Genomic DNA, 17,125 nt, shown 5'->3' on the forward strand with positions numbered 1-17,125 from the left:
GGGTTAGCATAATTGTAGCGTCAGCCCCGATGAACGTCTTCGCGTTGCTAACTTTTATCATTGTTGCGCAATCAGTTAGGCAGTTTTAGAGGCGGGAGTTAATTTCAATAGAAAAGTGTTCAAGTGCCTTTTTTTTATTTTTTTTACTGGAGATAAAGCCCGTGGCTCACACCCCGGAACCAACGCTTCGCCCTGACCCTCGCCCGATCTCCACCTTCAGAAGAGTGTGTCATTGCGCAAACGTTTTACATGGCTCCCTCCTAACTTCATTCTATCTACATTCACCTTCAGGAGCGAAATTTGGTATGTGTTTCTGTACAGACATTTTTTGGAGACAAAGGATAGGTTGTCGCGTTCGTTTCATATAACCCTTTGAATGTACTCCCTATCTTTTTCCTTCCTCGTTTCATTGCCTTGCCGCGCAGTCTTCACATCTACCACGCTCCTAATTTATGGGCGCATTTTGTTTGTAGTAGTTGGTAGATAGATACTTATTATTATTTTTGATCGAACAAAAGCTCTATCTTTTCTTTCCGCATTCTTCTATCTCCTATCTTCCCCTATGTGTATGCCGACAATGAAGCCGATTACTCAGGCAAAAGCCAAGGTAGCCATAAGGCTCACGGCAGATAGCGCTTTCGCCTGAAAGACTGCTTGGCGTCTTCCGGAGCCCGCCGCCGCCCATAGGTGCAACGGATACACGATGAATCCTCTTGACGTTGAGCATAGCGACGGAAGGAGTGCCAAGACGTTATCTTCCTGACTTCTCGGGATAATAAAATGAAAGAGATCAATGTCGTAAAACATGGGAATGCGGCTTTGACGCGTTTTACGCGCTGCACTTTCATTTCCTGACGTTCCTGGTAATCTTGCTCTGGCTCTTCCTGAGTATATATCCGATGGTCATTGTCACTTATCTTTCAAGCACCGCGACCAGCGTTTTTTTCTTCAACCAAACTAGAGCGCTAGTGTTTTGCGAACTTGGCTAGATCCGTGAAACAAATATTATCTAGGTATCAGACTTTATGCTGGTTCTTTATTATTAAACTGCAATTGAATACTATGGTGACCCTGGCGAAGCGATGGCTCGTCCGACTGTCGATCTTGCTGTCATTTTCGTTGCCACTGCAATAACCGTCTCCTCCTCATCTTCGTCCTCAACTTCAGTCTTCCCATCACTCTGATAGGTGTTCTCGTATTTGCTCACGGCCGAACTGCCACTGGCCATTCCAGCACTTTCGTGGCGCCCTTCAGGCAATAATGGGTGTTGCTCCTTTTCAGTTTGTTCCGCGTCCTCGTCACCATCTCCCTCGTCACCATCTCCCTCGTCACCATCCCCCTCGTCATTTTCTTCATTGCCGGCTTCCAGCGCATAGGTACGTTCGAGGAGCTGTACCATTACTGAGGTGTCGCAGGCAAATTCGAGAAAGGGATGCATGAGCAAATCTCTGGCGCTTGGCCGATCCTCGCCTTCGCCAGAGGTACATGCCTCCACGAATGAAAGACATCTTTGAGAGACCAATCCTCCATGGTTGATCTTGGGAAGGTCACCACTGGCAATCAAAAACATGGCCTATTCAATGAGGTAATTCACAAAGGAGCAGCCATTCTTTAGAGACCATATCCAGCACGAGACTAATAAAAAAAGTCAAGAAAAAGTCGTAATGAAGCACATACCCGCAGTGGAGGCTCGTTCAGATAGGGTGGCTCCCCTTCAAGCATCTCGCGCATGACGACGCCAAAACTCCAAATGTCGACACGAGTTCCATAATTCCATCCTTGGATCACTTCGGGCGCCATCCAGTAAGGTGTGCCAACAACAGAGTTCCTCCTGGGATGCTCCCTGGTCAGTTGTACCGAATGCCCAAAGTCCGCCAGCTTAACGCGTCCCTTCATGTCGAGTAAGATGTTGTCGCTTCGGATATCGCGGTGGATCCGCTCATGCTGGTGCAGATACGAGATGGCTTCTAGAGTGTCCTTAGCAACACGAGCCATATGACATTCTTGTAGTAGACCCTGGTCTGAATGATGTTGTCCCTGGTATGGGTTGATGGCGATAATGTCAGCGAGAGAGATATCCATGCGCTCCATGACCATCCAGAGCTCCGTTGATGTCAGGTGGCAGTCAACAAAGGCGACGATGTTGGGATGATGGCTTGCCTTCATGAGCTCAAGTTCGTTGCGAATCGTCTTCATTTTGGCGGTAGCCGTTTTGGCGATCATCTTTACCGCGACCAGGTTGCCCATTGAATTTTCTGTTGCAGAAAACAAAAATCCAGATTCTCCCTCCGCAATCTTGACAATGTCAGAGTACAGCTGATACGGGTCTGTGGAGCGGGGTCGACTGATGAGGGGTTGCAGGCCATACTCGTTGATGAAAAGAATGTCCTCTTTGTCCTCCACAACGAGATTAGACACATCAGTCATAGTCGTTTTAGCTGATATAGTATCGGGAACCTGAGCAGTATCAATTGAGAGCCCAGTGCCATTAGCTGGGAGCGTGCTTCCTGGCTGTGCATGGACGCCGTTCGCCAATCCCTTGGTTTCGATCAATGAATCCGAGCCACTAGTCGATCCCTTGCTTGCTGTCTGTGTACTGGAGCGCAGGGGCGATGCGCCGATAGGTTCAACGGCATATTTGCGCAATAAATCGTCCGACAATGTAGGCATGAGCTTTTGACGTTTCTCCTCTTCCTCGGGAGAGAGCGGATCCAGTCCGCCCTCGAGCGGTCCTCCATCTTGTTTGCGGTCGCTGTTTTCCTGACCCGAGTCCGCGTAGCCGGGCGTGGGGATGTTGACGTACATACTCTTGATGGATTTTCGACGCAAATGTAGCGGGATCTGAATCGACTGCGAGGAGTTGGTAGAAACAGGAGGTGACTTGGGCGAAGAGTTGCCTTTCTGCTTCGCGCTCTGAGATGATGTCATCACTGTTGGCGAGCGCTCCTTAAAGTACTGGGAGATGGGCAGCGGATTTGAGTCTGTGGGAGGGCGTGTGAGAGATCGTGCCGCTGAAGACGGTGCCACTGAAGACGGTGCTACTGAAGACGGTGGTGCTGAGGGCGATGCCACTGTTGTGTTCAAGCCAGTACTAGTAGTACCGGTAGGATGTGGTGGGCCGGTGCTCTGCAGCCTATTAGTCGATCCCGGGCTTGTTGGGACTGCTGGGAATTGCTTCAGTTTTGGCGTAGTCGATATTGAGTCACCAGTGCGTGTTGTCGACGATGCCTCAGAGTCTTCGCTCGCCCTTGGGTTCGATCTCCAACTCTGCCGCATATCTGCTGCTGTGGTGCCCGTAGATTGATTACGGTTCCGGGAATAATGCTCTTGCGACATTTCGCCATGTTCCCTGACAGGCCCCATGGCATAAGGTGAAGGCGAAGATGGTCTTGCCGCAGATCCTACGACCGTTTTCGTATCCCAGCCATCGCTGTTGCTCCGAGGACTTTGCATAGGCCGGCTATTTTGGAAGGAAAGTTTTGATGATTGGGGAGACTCTGGGAAGACACGCGCTGCTGGGTTGAGGCTTGAGGTTCGTCTAGGGTTAATGCTAAGGTCTGGTTTAGTGGGTGAGATGGTTCCGCTTTGATCCAGTCGCGGTCTTGTGTCGGCTGCGCGCGACAACATGCTTCCAGAGGTTGCACCCACGGTCGGTAATGTCAAGTTGTTTTGGAGGGGTTTTGGCGGGGGAGGCGGGGGTCGAGATGGCGGAGGCAGTTCTAGATCTCCTTGAAACTGCATCAGCTTCCTAAGTGCCTGTGGGTGTTTTTTTATGTCCTGCTCACTGATGCCCTGAGCCTCTAATACCGTCTTCCATTCGTTGGGCAGACCCTAGAGTGATATCATCAAAGGCAAAGTTCATCGGTTAAGCCTTGACTTTTTGCATGTGTGAAGTGGCTTGATTACCATTTTACAACCCATTGCTGACCCATACTGCTCCGCTTTTCTTACCTTGAGGCCGACCTTGCCATTGTGAGAAATATCAATGTCGACGTGAGCCTTGTGTTGGACATTATATGGCCATCCAATCCTGTGCTCTGTGTAGTTGTGCCAGCAAAAAGAGAAAAAAGAAAAAAGAAAAAAGAAAATGAGTCAAACAAGTGGAGATAGATAACCTATCCAGGCCAGACGAGGAAGGATCCCAACAGCAACACAGCAAACGAGCTACAGCAGCGTTGAGCAAATTCCATGCCGAAAATGGGTGCGGTACCTTCAGAAGGACCGCTCGGCTGTCGTGCGGTCGGAACGAGATGCGGGCTGATACAGGTTGTGTCAAGGGGATCGTCCGTTGGGACCTCGTTCTGCCAGACGTCGGGAATACCCATAAACTTGCGCCGTTCAGCGTTGTACTCGACATGGATCCCATGCTCGACATCCGTGGGCTTGCCGATACTAACAATCTTTTTGGCATAGCTCTTGCGACCAGGCGACCATTGGGAAAGACTGGACGTAGACTGGTTCGCGTGCAGGTACCCAGGGCCGCGTGGTGGGGCAGGCGCACTGCTGGCGAAGGAGGTTGTAGAGTGGTTCTTGTTGACGGTCAGGGAAGATGCGCGGCCTCGAGGGTATCCGGGGAAATGACCGGTGGTGGAGCTGCTAGGGGAGGATCGCTGGTTGTTGTTGGGATGATGATGATGATTCGAATTAGGAAGGTACCAGTCCTCTTGACGGGAGCCGAAGTCGCGCTGGTTCTCCGAGGAGGGTTTCTGGCCCATAGTGATTATGTGTGGGTGAGAGGAGAGAGGCGAGAAGCAGGGGGAGGAAGGTCGGGCGAAGGGAGGGGAGAAGGAGGAGGGAGGGAGAGGGAGAGGGAGAGGGAGGTGGAGTTGTGACGGATGATGAGTGGTGGGCGGGATGGGTGAAGAGCGATTGCGAGGATGATGATGTGCCTTGTGGGATGGAGGTGTGTGCTGCTGGCGACTGCCGTCAGTCTACAGGGCAGATGTTGAATATGAAGACGAGGGATGATATGAAATGGATGGCTATATGGATGGCTATATGGATGACTATATGGATGGCCAGTTGAGGCGTATCAAGGCAAAGAGAAGAAGAGGATGATGCTCTTTACTCCGCAAGAAGAGGAAGGGCAGGAAGAACCAAGAAGGGGGAAGAGGAGGAGGAGGAGGGGAGTCTTTGTGCCTTGGCGCCCTGGCGCCCTGGTGTTCTGGTGCCTTGTTGCACTCGGTGCTTCCATCGGCTCTCCATCGCTACAGAGTCTGGCCATTTCTTCATCGCCCCTGGATCTCGCTGCTAAATCAACTTTTTGCACCTCGGAGCATGCCGTTGTCTTCTCAAGCACCAGTTTGCTTACACTAGCCGCGAGCATTTTTCTCAAAAGTCATTTCCTCATCCTCATCCAAATTCTCATTTCATTTTCATCATAGATCTCAGCCCAGACACGACTTTCTTCAAAACGGAGCACGGCATCGACTTTGCAGGCACCAATTTACTTATCCCAGCCTTGAGCGTTTCTTCATAAAACGCGTTCCCAGAATCGCCATTGCCGGCTATCAATTTCAAATGGCACTCAAACGTTATCAAGGGGTGGCCAACCTCTGTCTGTCATGAACCATAAGAAAAGGCAAGACACTCGTTTATACTTCCGTTTTTGACCGCGACCGACATAGGAAGAAGGAGCGACACGAGGAGAGAATCGACCAACAAGTTGCGAACAAGTTGGCCGTAGATTGGAAAGAAGCCTTGAATGCTGTGGAGGATGGCTTCGACGGCTACGATATACAAGTTACCAAGCCATGCCCTTGTCTGAAGCCCATGTCACTTCGCTGGACAAGTCATCCACGAGAACTTCAAGAAAACGCCCCCGCCTTGATCCGCTTTCCGGAACTCTGTCCAACGATCTGAAAAAAGAGGGAGAGCCAATAGCCTCGGAGACCTTGGTGATGATTGAAAGGCTGCAGAAGAAGGCCAAGCTATTGTAGAGGCAGATCAGAGAATTACGAAAGATCGCGCCTCCCAGCAATGCATTCGTTTCAGTCAAACAGCATAAGCAGCCTTTAGGAAAAAGGATGGATGTCTGTAGAGGAGCGTAGAGCAGTACTTCATTGCTACGAGTTTTGCAAGGGAGAAAAAGAGGACGCGAAACCTGTTACGGTATCGGACCCTTTTCTACGAACGGCCTCTTACATGAGATTCTCACTCAATACCCTCAAGAATATCGTGTTGATTAAGGATAACGGAAATGTTCGAGGCAAGCATCCACGCTACAAGCACATTCTATCGTTGCTTCAGACCCTCGACGAATCGCAACGGAAATGAACACCAAGGGACAAGTTGTTAACCTTAGAGTCCGTTTTAACCATATCAAAGTGCCATTCGCGGATCAATCCAACATTCCAAGAAAGAGAGCGATTCGCTTGTTGATGAATGAAATGGGTTTCCGTTATCAGGATGTCGGGAACACTATGGATTTTGTCGAGACCGAGGACATCAAGGCCAAGGAGTGGCACTACCCTCAAGAGCGACGGTCCGACAAATATAAGGGCACCGTGTTTGTGTCTTTGAGCGAACCCTATTGTAGCCAGAACCATCGAGGGTGGATCATAGACGGAGATATATCAGGCTATCAATCACACCTTGTTTTGCAAGTCTAAGCCTAACAGGCCAGTGCTACCAGCACCACTATCACCGCCAGTCAGCAAGCACTGAAGTCATCCCCAAGCTCTTGACATCCAAGAACGAAGCCACGGGGCCCCCCAGAGTGAAAAGGGGACTATGGTAAGATGAAGGACATATGCTGTTTCAGTGCTCTCGTATTACAGTTCAACTATGGGTTGTAGGACAGACTATAAACACGGATACGAATGAGCCACACACACTCTCTCTTTTTACTCCTTCACTTATCCGTCCCCCCACCTCCATTCTTCTCGTCCCTGTCTTGCAAGGGACCAGTTATCACGTCGTTGCTTTGTCGCACCAGAAATAAAATAAAATGTCGACCTTCTTCCCCTGTGCAGAGCCACCAAAGGCCCATCTCTTCATGTCCCATTACTCTTTCAACTCGCCAAAGGACCTGCACTCCCGAGCCATCCTCACCCACCCCTTCAACCACAAGGTAAAGCACAACGAAACACATGAACATGCTTCAACCGGACTGTCCCTCTTCGCTCGTTATATTGATGCATTAGTATTCGATCGATAATCCGTGCAGATCCAAGTCTTCCTGCCAACAGCCCACTCTGAAGCCATTGAAGCAACGCTCACAGAGGCCCTCCTGCGAGATGTGCATTACTACCATGCCCACATCCCGCTCTCGCTCTTCCTCACCTCGACCTTCATGCAGTACATCCGCAATGGTACAGTACACTCCCGTGTCGCTTATATAATGGGGTGCGGCATTGGGTATTCGATGCTTAATACAGAGTTTGATCTTCTCTAGGCATGGTTTCATTATCGATCCAAGGAGGGATCGATACACACGACGTCGTTTGTCTCGATGGGAAAGGTCAGGATCTTGACTTGGACAAACATATTTTACGCTGCCGACTTTTATCCAGGGACGACACTAACCACCATATTGGATGCAATCCGCTTTCTAGGCAAACTCATTCTTTCCCTCACCAAAGACTCGTATGAGCAACTCGGTTTGATAGGAACTCCCTCAAAATTTTATCCTAATCGCCAAAGATATGGTACTGTTCAGGACACACCCCTTATTTTCCTCTGGAGTGAAGCAGTGTTTTGTATCTAATATCTCGGTACATTATCCTTAGAGAGACTAACATTAATGTCAATAATTGTCGATCTAGTGGTGGAGGTCGATCTGCGCGCCCCCTCTATGATACCAGGAAAACCGGGATTCGAGCGGATCAAATGGTGTTTTGAGAATACTCTTACTACCACCTTTCCAATGCTTCTCGTCAGCGTCACTCCAGAAGGTATGCTAAACGAGCAAAGACCCAGAGCTTTAACTGCGTTTCTAAATGAGAATCAATCGACTGATCTGCTTCCGAGGGCATTTTAACACCTTGTATATCTTGTATAGGCGTCTCATTGCCACTGAAATTCCCAGACTCTGCGAGAGCAACAAAGCTATCTTTTAACATACAAAGTACTCGTTTGGACAGTATCCTCATTCCTGACACGACTACCATCAGGACCATTGGCAGGAATGACCTCCGCTGGCGGAAAAGCGTGGCCGAGCTATACGAATGGATCGGCATGTCAGCAATGCAGTCCGAGCGGTAATTTGCTAGATTTCGTTTTTGTCTAGCAGAGATATGTGCATCTTCAGCCAAGCGACGGTTTTTAAATGATGTCTCGCAAACTACCCTTTGTAGCATTTCTCTCGGAGACCGCGTGGATTCGTTTTTGTGTGTATATTCGAATCCACCACAGACAACAGCAGAACCAGTTGGATCCTCCGGATGTCTCATCGAAATATCTGGACTAATCCCTTCACAATCCGTTTTTCAGATCTTTGAATCTCTTCGGCAAGTGACAATGTTATTTACCACGAAGTGAGCTTCTACTCTTGTCGGTGCTAATACGTCTTCGTTTCCTATCTATTCCTTTTAAGGTCTGTGCTCCCCGAGCTCGTAGATCCTGTTTGGGCCAATTTTACAGTGTGGGGGTTCCAGGATGCACCCGTTTCATGGCTGGGGCGGGAGCATGGTCATTTGTTGAGCGGAGAGAACATGTACTCATTTTTCATATGGTCTTCAAATCTCCAGTTGCATGACAAAGAAGATCCAGACACGGGTATATATGTGCTCCTGGAAAGTGTTGCGACCTATGACGAGCATTCTTAGCTCCATTTTGCAATACAATGAAGAGCAAAACTGTCGTAAGGCTGAAATGACCTGTATCGTTTATTGCTGCTGTTAGTTTGTAATATGTAACTGGGGATATAGGGTCCGTGGGTCCTAAGGGTTCGCCTCATTTGTGGTCCATTGACCTGCGGCGTCGGTGGTATAGATCTATTATCCAACGATCGAATTAAGATAGGAACCAAGATTAGTACCGTTGCTCGTGCACAGAACTATGTGAAAAAAGCCTGACACGAGAATGATTTCTTACTGTTCTCTTGGGAGGAAGAGGCGAAGACTCAAAGTGGACAATGTCCAAAGGCTTGAAGACCAGCAGACAAAAGTTGTCCAGCGCAATATCATGCAAGATTTTTGCTGGGTTATCGTTGCGAATCTTGTTTTGCGCGGACACAGGCGAGAGCGGGGCCGCATCGGTGTCTGCCGCTCCAGCGGGGATGCTTCCTGAAAAGGCATTCCACCTCGAGCGAAAGGACGCGACGGATGACGGCGAGGAGGGCGAGGACATCGGGTTGGGGGTGCCGTCCTGCGACATGAGACTATCCCGGTTGTTACTGCTTCCAATAGGTGACTTTGGGGCATCCTGCTGGGTCATGTCCTCCATAGCTAGGCATTGAAAGGCCGAGGCAGGTCCCTTGGGTACGCTACCGGCCATGGGCCAGGTGTACGAGGCCCTAATTTTCGGCGGTAGCTTGCGCCATTGCTCCTGACGCTTTACCTCCCAAAACTGATTCGAAACTTGGCGCTGTGCTGCCAGATCCTCGGTCGAGCCACTCACATGGGGCAGGACTGGCGGCGTGTAGCGGGTGACCTGGCGTGGTGCCGAGCAGATGTAGAACTTGCCAGTGAGGTGAAAGTATTCGCGCGATTTTGGCATTTGCCTGCAAGATAAGGAAGGTACAGGGTGAATTGAGCATAGCGCATCGGATGGAAAGAACCCACGGGTTTTCGAATGAAGAGGATGAGTGGAAGGAAACCTACCAGGCTAACTGTCCGACCTGGTTGCTTTGGATGGTCGAAAGCAGGTTCTGGTCCGTCATTGACATTTGGAAGAGCAAATAACGCCCATCCTCTTGCAAAAAGTCTTGGAACTGGACCGCCAGCAGTGTCACAGCTCCTAGTCGCGTCTTGGATGCCAAATGCAGGAAGACTACATACCATTGAGCGACAAGAACAGTGTAAGTTCAACAAGCACAAAGATACTCCGCTCCATCCCTGCTTCCTCTCGCCCACATAGGCGAGAGAATTGATAGTGCAGTTCAATTGGACTTTACCAGGATCATCACTCCGACCGTAATTGGTCTTGTGTGCCTTTTGAAGAACGTGGGTCCAGGCAGGCCAGCCGTCAGGGCCCAACAGATTTAGTTCCGAGAGACTTCTCTCCACGGCCTGTAGGGAGGTCATGAGGAATACGGATTAGATGGCTATTTCGTTGTTGAGGTCGGTTGGCGGGGTAATTGTCCAAGACGACAGCCTCCTGTGATTCTAAAGCAATGGGTGGTGGTCCTGATGCCAGATTTCTTGCGGCTTTTCTGTTCCGATGTGGATTCAACGGACGAAGGTAGGCGAGAAAAGTAGGTAATGGTGGAAGAAAAGAAAGAACGAGAAGGGTGTGCTCACAAATATTAATATTTCATTAGTGCTAACGGCGAAAACACAAAGGCCACTCCAAACGAGATGGTAATCTGTCTAGTCTCTCTATATCGATGTTCACTTGAATGTCCACTGTTGCACGGTGCATCCTCCGCTTGCTTGGGCGAGTCGGGGCAGCAATAAAGACCCATCACTAATAACGATGAGTGCGTCTTTAATAAGTATTCTCACAAGGATGGGATTTACGGAAAAGGCCATCTCTTTTAAACACCGTCTATAATATTCTTGATAATCGGCATCCGCTTGAGGAGCACCTCCGTCTTGGCATGCACAGCTTTGGTTCCCTTTCTTCCCGAAGAGTTCGTATTCATCACATTGACATCGTGACAGATGTTTTCCTTGCCCACAGAATTGGAGTCGCACTCGCTATCTCTGCTCAAGTCCGTATTCTCTTCCTCTTCCATAGCCGCAAGTAACGCTTCAGCGTGTTTACCCTTCGGCTCAGTCTTCCCAGGTCCACTCGCAATCTTGGTGGTCACCGCAGTATACGTCAGATGCGGATGTTGATGTTGTGCCTGCGGCGCCAATCTTAGGACCCACTTCTGCTGCTCCATCAGCTGCAGAAACCGCCCAAAAACTGCCGACCCTTGAAGAGTCCGTCTAGATCCAAATACAACCAGCTTGCGCTTCGCTCGCGTAAATGCCACATTGATGCGTCGCCAGTCCTTCAGCAACTCTCCTACATGCTGCCCATTATTTGAGCGCACTAGCGAAACAATCACACACTCCTTGTCCTTTCCCTGGTAGCGGTCCACTGTGTGGATATCCAGCAATGGCCTTGCTCGTATGAGCCTGGATAGCACCTTTAGTTGTGCTCGCAAAACTGAGATGACACCGATATCCTGTTCCGAAATCCCACCGCTGATCAATGCCTCAGTCAATTGAAGTACCAAGAGAGCCTCCGTCGGGTTCTGGGTCGAGTTACCAACCTGTACCTCGTATGCCGGCACGTCATCTGTATCAATGAAAATGACTGATCGTGATGGATTCAACGCTTGCTCAAGCCAGCAGGAATTCCCCAGAGAGAATCTACTGCAGGCAGGAGGACGCACTGTGCCATTATCGTCCGGTACGTATAGATCATTCTCTGGATGGCAGTGTCTCCTGAAGTTGTCCATGTCTGGGATGTCTAGAACTTTATGGGCGACTTGTTCTGTAGCACACTCGAGCTGATTCTCATACACCAGAGTGTTGGACAGGAGCATGATGTCCTCATTCATACGGTATTGCTGCTTTAGACTGACAACAGCCTCCGGGTATTGATCCGAGAGTATCTTGAACAAACTAAGATCAAATCCATCCTTCTTTGCCTCTGCATTTTTGACCTATACAGAAAGGAAGTGGGCGTTCAGCACATTGAAAATAATGGGGACCATGCTGTGTTCCATTGAGTACAACTGTCATAAGCCACGGTCAACTTACAAGAGGCGGAAGTTGATTGTGATCCCCAACGAGAACAAAGACATCGGCATAACGTATGGGCCCAAGGCATGCTGGCAGAGTGATCTGGGATGCCTCATCGATTATGCAGTAGTCAAAGCGTTTCTCTGTGAATAGGGGGCTATTATACTCAAGGAGAGCAACACATTGTTAGAGTCATATCCACATAATAAAGAACAATAATAATGACTACTCTCGCTCTGAAATACTTACTCGCCAATGCCTAGACATGTCGTCCCGACAACTTGACATCTTCCATAAAATTTATGGATAGCTTCTACAGTGTTCATAGGCGGTTGACTAAAGTCAGGTATCAGGTGCCGGATGTCCCGATGGATCCTATCCTTGTTTCCAAGTCGTACAACATTGATGTCGGACCGCAGCTTCATTAAAACGTTGTCAACAGCAGAATGAGTGTACGAGCTCAAGAGGACTGATTTCCCTTGCGCAACCAGCGTGTGTATAATTTGAGCAATCGTCGTGGTCTTCCCTGTCCCTGGCATGCCGAGAATAAGTGCATAGTCCCTTGCAGTCAGCACGGTTTCGATGGCATGTCGCTGATCGTCATTCAAGTGCAAGTCATTGTGCTGAAAGACTTTGACAGGTTCAAAGATAGGGCGTTCCAGATCGACAACAAGACGTCGTCGCTTTGAATCACCTCCGTCCGCGTCTGCACGAAACAGTTGCACCAGATTGTTCCTGGTCCTGGCGATCCCAGCTGCCATTTCATCCTTGTCGATGCGAAAGGTAGTCCCAAACTTTTGGAGATACGCGTGATAGCTGCCAAAATCACTTGCAGCCGACCTGGATGATGCGACAATGTCTATCAACCCTCTGTAGGACTGATTGCGTTCCTGGTCATAGCCATCCAGTCTGATCGGAGGGCCTAGTAGTGGTCGATCCAGGCCAACTGTAACATCGCTCATACTCATATCCTGGACTTGGCCAATCGCTAGAGCATAGTGCTGAGTTTCTGAGGAGACGACAATAGGGTCGCCGACAGAGATATTGGAGCTCAGCAGCGAATTGCCACCACGCAGAGTTTGTGATAGCGTTTGCTGGCTGAGAGAGGGTAAAGGCGCCTCAATTTTGAACCGATATCGATAGCGGCCATATCGTCCTAATGAGATATCATCGACGCCATCGTCCACGGCTTTGGCCCGCGGTTCGCTACTATGCAGCTGCTCGACAAGGAGCAGGTTGCTGAAGCAATCTCCTGCCGCTTGTCGCTCAGCTGACAGCATGGACCAAATCTGACTTTGGAACATGGCCACGTCGCCTTGCTCCAAGGTCAGCAATCGATTCCAATGACGAAGAAATGCTGCATGAGTCCCGTTCAGATGATCCGTAACCTCGTCGAACCTCGTTCCCAGACCAGACGACTCGGCATTACCGTCCTCAAGCAGCTTATGAAGCACACTGCATGACGAGAATGAAAAGCATCGCTCACATTTCTGTGCGTTCTTGGCCATGGGAGGCAACGTCAACATTTCCTCTTCGAAAACGGCAATTTCGTTGCGTTGCATGAGAATCGTCCTGATCTCATCATGGGGTGCTGGAACGCGAATGAACTCTCCTGTTTTTAAATAAAGTAGTAAGCCCCACCGCACATCCACATCTATTGAAGAATTCGTGGTTAGCGGGAAGAAATGGGCGATATGTATCCAGCTATTATCACCAAAAAGGTACGGAAGGGGCTATTTACCGTAGCGATCCGTCATAAGAAGGGTATAGAGCATGGTTTGAGCACGATGTGGTATGACGGACTTCCTGCCAGTTTTCAATTCGAAAGGGACCGTCAGGGTGCACATGTCGATCTCTTCGAAGCCAGCGGTCTTTTTGGTCGTCTTGACAACCACTTGGATGCTTGCATCGATCTTGCCCTTCAAGCCAAACATGGGTGACCAAATGTTTTCTTCGATGTCCAGGATCTTGTTAACACACAACACGTCTGACCTATTGCTAATTGCTACGCCAATGCTGTCCTCAAAAGTTCCTTCTGACTATTCATCATAAAAGATGCAAATATGAGAGAAATTTAGCAACTTCAAAATGGCTATGAACATTGCATACAGACGTTTCCGGAAATTAGCCTGTGTGACAAATAAAGCGGAACATACAGTGGGCGTAGCTCTTAGGTATCGTCTTGCCCAGTCTTGACAGGATGGTATCAGCCGCGATATGCTATCTCTAGCGATATCAATGGACTCATTGACAAGATACAGGTCATTCAGATGAGCTTTGATAATTTTATCAATGCAGGATTCCATGGCCGCAGTCGAAAAGTTGTTGGCTTGGAGAGAATGTTGAAACAGCTCGTGAAGCATTGTTCCATGAATGAGTGGCACTGTGGTTTTGTCAGTCTTTCGAGTCCGGATGTCAACAATCGGTTTTCTGATGCACGAAAAGCTCTCTGCAAGGACTGACGTTGGGATGAGAATGTCGGGTCGGACAATCAGGAAGCCCTGTGCATCGTTCACCATCAATTCTGGTGTATTCAGCTGGAAGAACAACGCATTGATGACGTGAACAATGTTGCCTATAAGGAAGAAGAGTTCTCTCAGTACCACGATAGGTAAATGGCGATCTTACGACCCTGTCTTGCTCTTACCTGGTGCGATCCGGCTGGAGCTCCAAGAATCCCGCAAGAATATTCGATAGTGAGTGCTGTCTTTCGTTTCCTGTGCCTCAAGGACCTACAATGAAAAAACTTTAGTATCAAACACAGGTGTGTCATTCAAAAGCAGCCATATAGTCAATTGAGCTTAATTCTTACCTTGCATCGCCCGATCCAGCGACTATCTATAATACCATCGCTGACCTCATTGACAAGAAAGCGCCTATACTTTGCGCTGTCTTTCCGAGGCATCGAAGAGAACTCCTAAAGGATAGTAACAAAAAGTTTTAGACGTCAATGTCACGTCTACGGCAGCTCTGCATCGACATACATTAACAGATAGAACTCTTACACTGAGGCCGAGATCGTCTTCGATGTCAAAGTCGTCTCCTAAATCCAACAGATCGTCAAAATCGTCTCTGGGGGACGCAACTCTTGCCTGATTCACCAGAGGAGTCGTTTCGGCACATTCTGAACTTTGCAGTGTGGAGCGTATGTTGATCATGCTGGCAGAAGACTCCATATCCAAGTCTAAAAGCTCCCGGTGGACGTGAGAGAAACCTCTGTTGGCACACGACCCCGCAGAACTGGATGGACAGGACACCGATGTCGTGTTTGAACCGGCGGAGCTCATAGACGTTGAGGACAGCTCCAACTGCGTGAGCTCCGCAAAGTCTTGGTCGTCCATATCCAAATCTGTGAAAAAGCTGTCGAACTCCCCAGGAGGGGATTGTGGCTGAGGAAGCCGGTCCTGCAATGGAATCCCCGATATGCTGTCCGATGCCGTTGGCCGGTCAAATACCCTGGCCCTTCGCCCTGAAAATAATGTACTGGCACCTGTACTCTGCCTGGAGCCCATTAGTGTTCGCATGGATAAAGATGGACCCCCACTGTCATCCTGTCCATTTTCAGAGGGCTCCCCAATGTTAGCGTTTATCTGCTCAATCATCTTCAACACATCCTCACGGCGCTTGGAGGGGGACGTCATGTATGCTGGAAAAGGTAGATTTGAGGAGGATACGGGTCTAGTTGTGCCTCCTCGTTCCTTGGCGCAGCCTAATTCGTGCGCGCTACGATGTCGGACGAGGCCTTGCCGATGCGCCGCCATGTTTTTGTGTCGATCGACAAGCTCCTTTGTGGGCGACTTTGGGTCGGGCCTCTCTAAATCTTCCAGATCGTCTTCTAGGTCAGGATCTAAGACAATACTGGATCCACGGATCGTGTTTAGCATATCCTTGATCCGATCTCTCGGTTCCTTATCCATTGATCGCAATGCTGCACCTGCAGAGGATGTCTCGTAAAGACGGCCCACGATCGATGCAATCTCTTCCTCATGCGAGCTGCCACTACTCATGGCCTCAAGCTTTTTCAGCGCCTCTGATGGCGGCGTCCTAACCCAAAAGACAGAATCCTGAGGTGAAAGACCGAGGGACTCCATGGTTGAAGATGAGCGTCGAGACTTTTCATTTGGAGTCCTGAAAGGGCTGGATTTTTCGTTGGATTTCTGAGAAACTGAGCTATTGCGTTGAGTGATATCCTTTTGAGGAGTGGTAGTGATGGTGGTACCTGACTGCGAGGATGAATCCGGGATAATTATGGGCTGAGTTGCTGGCCCTATCTGCTTCTGATTCGTCAAGTCGTCCACATTCTCAGTTTGCTCTGACAATTGCACAGCAGCAGGGTCTGAGGTGTCAGGCGGCGAAACTATCATAGATCGTGTGCAAAAAAAAAAACTCATAAGTATGCATGACAGGCAGCCAAAGCAGTATGCAAGTGGATTTAAACGAGAGCAGATCCAACCTGGCATGCGATCCTCAAATGGCAATGCATTATCGTTGACGGCTGATATTGCAGCTGCGGTGCGTTGAATGGTGAAAACACGAGCCTTTTCTGCCTTGAATCGCTTCAATGGCTTTGTAGTGAGCATTGACATGGCTCGTGAACCAGAATTAGCGAGGTATTCATCGTCATTGTCATCGATGATGATCCGCCGTGGCGCCTTTGCCCCAACTGCTCTTTCAGATAAAAGGGCTAATGCTGATAATGAGACGGATGTTGGAGCTGGCTTTGCAATGGGCGTTGAATGCAGTGTCGAGGGTTTGGTGGGTATTATTGATGCAGGAATAGCCGGCGCTTCCTTTGCAGATGTATCGGGTGGACGCGCTTTGAAGAAACTACTCAGACTCGCCTAAAAGAATCGCATCCGATTGCCATCAATTAAACCACATTTAACACCAAGCATGGCGCTCCTATAATCCTTCATAGCGGTGCTGTCTCCTACCTGGCTCAGTTTAGTGTCTGTCCGAGTACCCAGCGTTGAGCTGCTACTACTCTTTTTGAACATACTAGTGCTGCCAAAACTCTTGCTGCTACTGCTGTTGATGGTATTAGCTTTCTTCTTCGGCATAGTGGGCATCACACAGTAGTTGCACTTTGCACACTGGTGCTAGCTGGCGTTCTTATGCGATGCAAGGCTGGCCCTGTAATAGCTATTGCCTTGGTCAGCCAGGCAAGTGCGTGAAGAAGGCGTAGTGCTGGCGCTGCTGTGCCCACTTGTTACCGGTGGACGTCAAACAAGTGATGTTGAGGTGAGCTCCAGGACGACACAAGCAGGCTGTTGACAAAAATGAGA

At 49.3% G+C, this 17,125-nt stretch overlaps 5 protein-coding genes across 5 annotated transcripts; 2 read left to right on the top strand and 3 right to left on the bottom strand.

Annotated features, from left to right (window-relative positions):
- Positions 1–1,015: 1,015 nt before the first annotated feature.
- On the bottom strand, positions 1,016–5,076 carry BC939DRAFT_454994 (uncharacterized protein). Its single transcript, XM_051556136.1, is given in 5 exon segments — positions 1,016–1,321; positions 1,337–1,573; positions 1,678–3,831; positions 3,952–4,037; positions 4,211–5,076. 5 exon segments carry the CDS (start codon positions 4,713–4,715, stop codon positions 1,061–1,063), a joined length of 3,243 nt encoding a protein of 1,080 aa, XP_051411155.1. The 5' UTR covers positions 4,716–5,076; the 3' UTR covers positions 1,016–1,060.
- A 1,196-nt stretch (positions 5,077–6,272) lies between these two features.
- On the top strand, positions 6,273–6,679 carry BC939DRAFT_493894 (uncharacterized protein; the record flags this gene model as incomplete). Its single annotated transcript, XM_051559577.1, has 1 exon — positions 6,273–6,679. The coding sequence occupies one exon, from the start codon at positions 6,273–6,275 to the stop codon at positions 6,609–6,611; it is 339 nt and encodes a 112-aa protein (XP_051411156.1). The 3' UTR covers positions 6,612–6,679.
- A 169-nt stretch (positions 6,680–6,848) lies between these two features.
- On the top strand, positions 6,849–8,812 carry BC939DRAFT_454998 (ribonuclease P 40kDa subunit-domain-containing protein). The gene is made up of 8 exons (XM_051556137.1): positions 6,849–7,072; positions 7,169–7,313; positions 7,397–7,462; positions 7,557–7,649; positions 7,767–7,895; positions 8,003–8,201; positions 8,298–8,450; positions 8,537–8,812. Exons 1-8 carry the CDS (start codon positions 6,950–6,952, stop codon positions 8,766–8,768), a joined length of 1,140 nt encoding a protein of 379 aa, XP_051411157.1. The 5' UTR covers positions 6,849–6,949; the 3' UTR covers positions 8,769–8,812.
- Positions 8,647–10,413, bottom strand: BC939DRAFT_200529 (uncharacterized protein). The gene is made up of 4 exons (XM_051550607.1): positions 10,058–10,413; positions 9,765–9,933; positions 9,037–9,664; positions 8,647–8,936 (listed from the first exon to the last, which is right to left on the bottom strand). The coding sequence occupies exons 1-4, from the start codon at positions 10,185–10,187 to the stop codon at positions 8,883–8,885; spliced, it is 981 nt and encodes a 326-aa protein (XP_051411158.1). The 5' UTR covers positions 10,188–10,413; the 3' UTR covers positions 8,647–8,882.
- A 1,322-nt stretch (positions 10,414–11,735) lies between these two features.
- On the bottom strand, positions 11,736–17,087 carry BC939DRAFT_200532 (DNA replication factor Dna2-domain-containing protein). The gene is made up of 10 exons (XM_051550608.1): positions 16,775–17,087; positions 16,294–16,681; positions 14,846–16,197; positions 14,653–14,757; positions 14,488–14,572; positions 13,997–14,415; positions 13,582–13,879; positions 12,090–13,494; positions 11,859–12,005; positions 11,736–11,761 (listed from the first exon to the last, which is right to left on the bottom strand). The coding sequence occupies exons 1-9, from the start codon at positions 16,907–16,909 to the stop codon at positions 11,960–11,962; spliced, it is 4,233 nt and encodes a 1,410-aa protein (XP_051411159.1). The 5' UTR covers positions 16,910–17,087; the 3' UTR covers positions 11,736–11,761; positions 11,859–11,959.
- Positions 17,088–17,125: the final 38 nt, after the last annotated feature.

This window comes from Gamsiella multidivaricata (assembly GCF_025024155.1).
Source record: "Gamsiella multidivaricata strain RSA 2152 chromosome Unknown BC939scaffold_42, whole genome shotgun sequence".
In the NCBI taxonomy this organism is placed as follows: Eukaryota; Fungi; Mortierellomycota; class Mortierellomycetes; order Mortierellales; family Mortierellaceae; genus Gamsiella; species Gamsiella multidivaricata.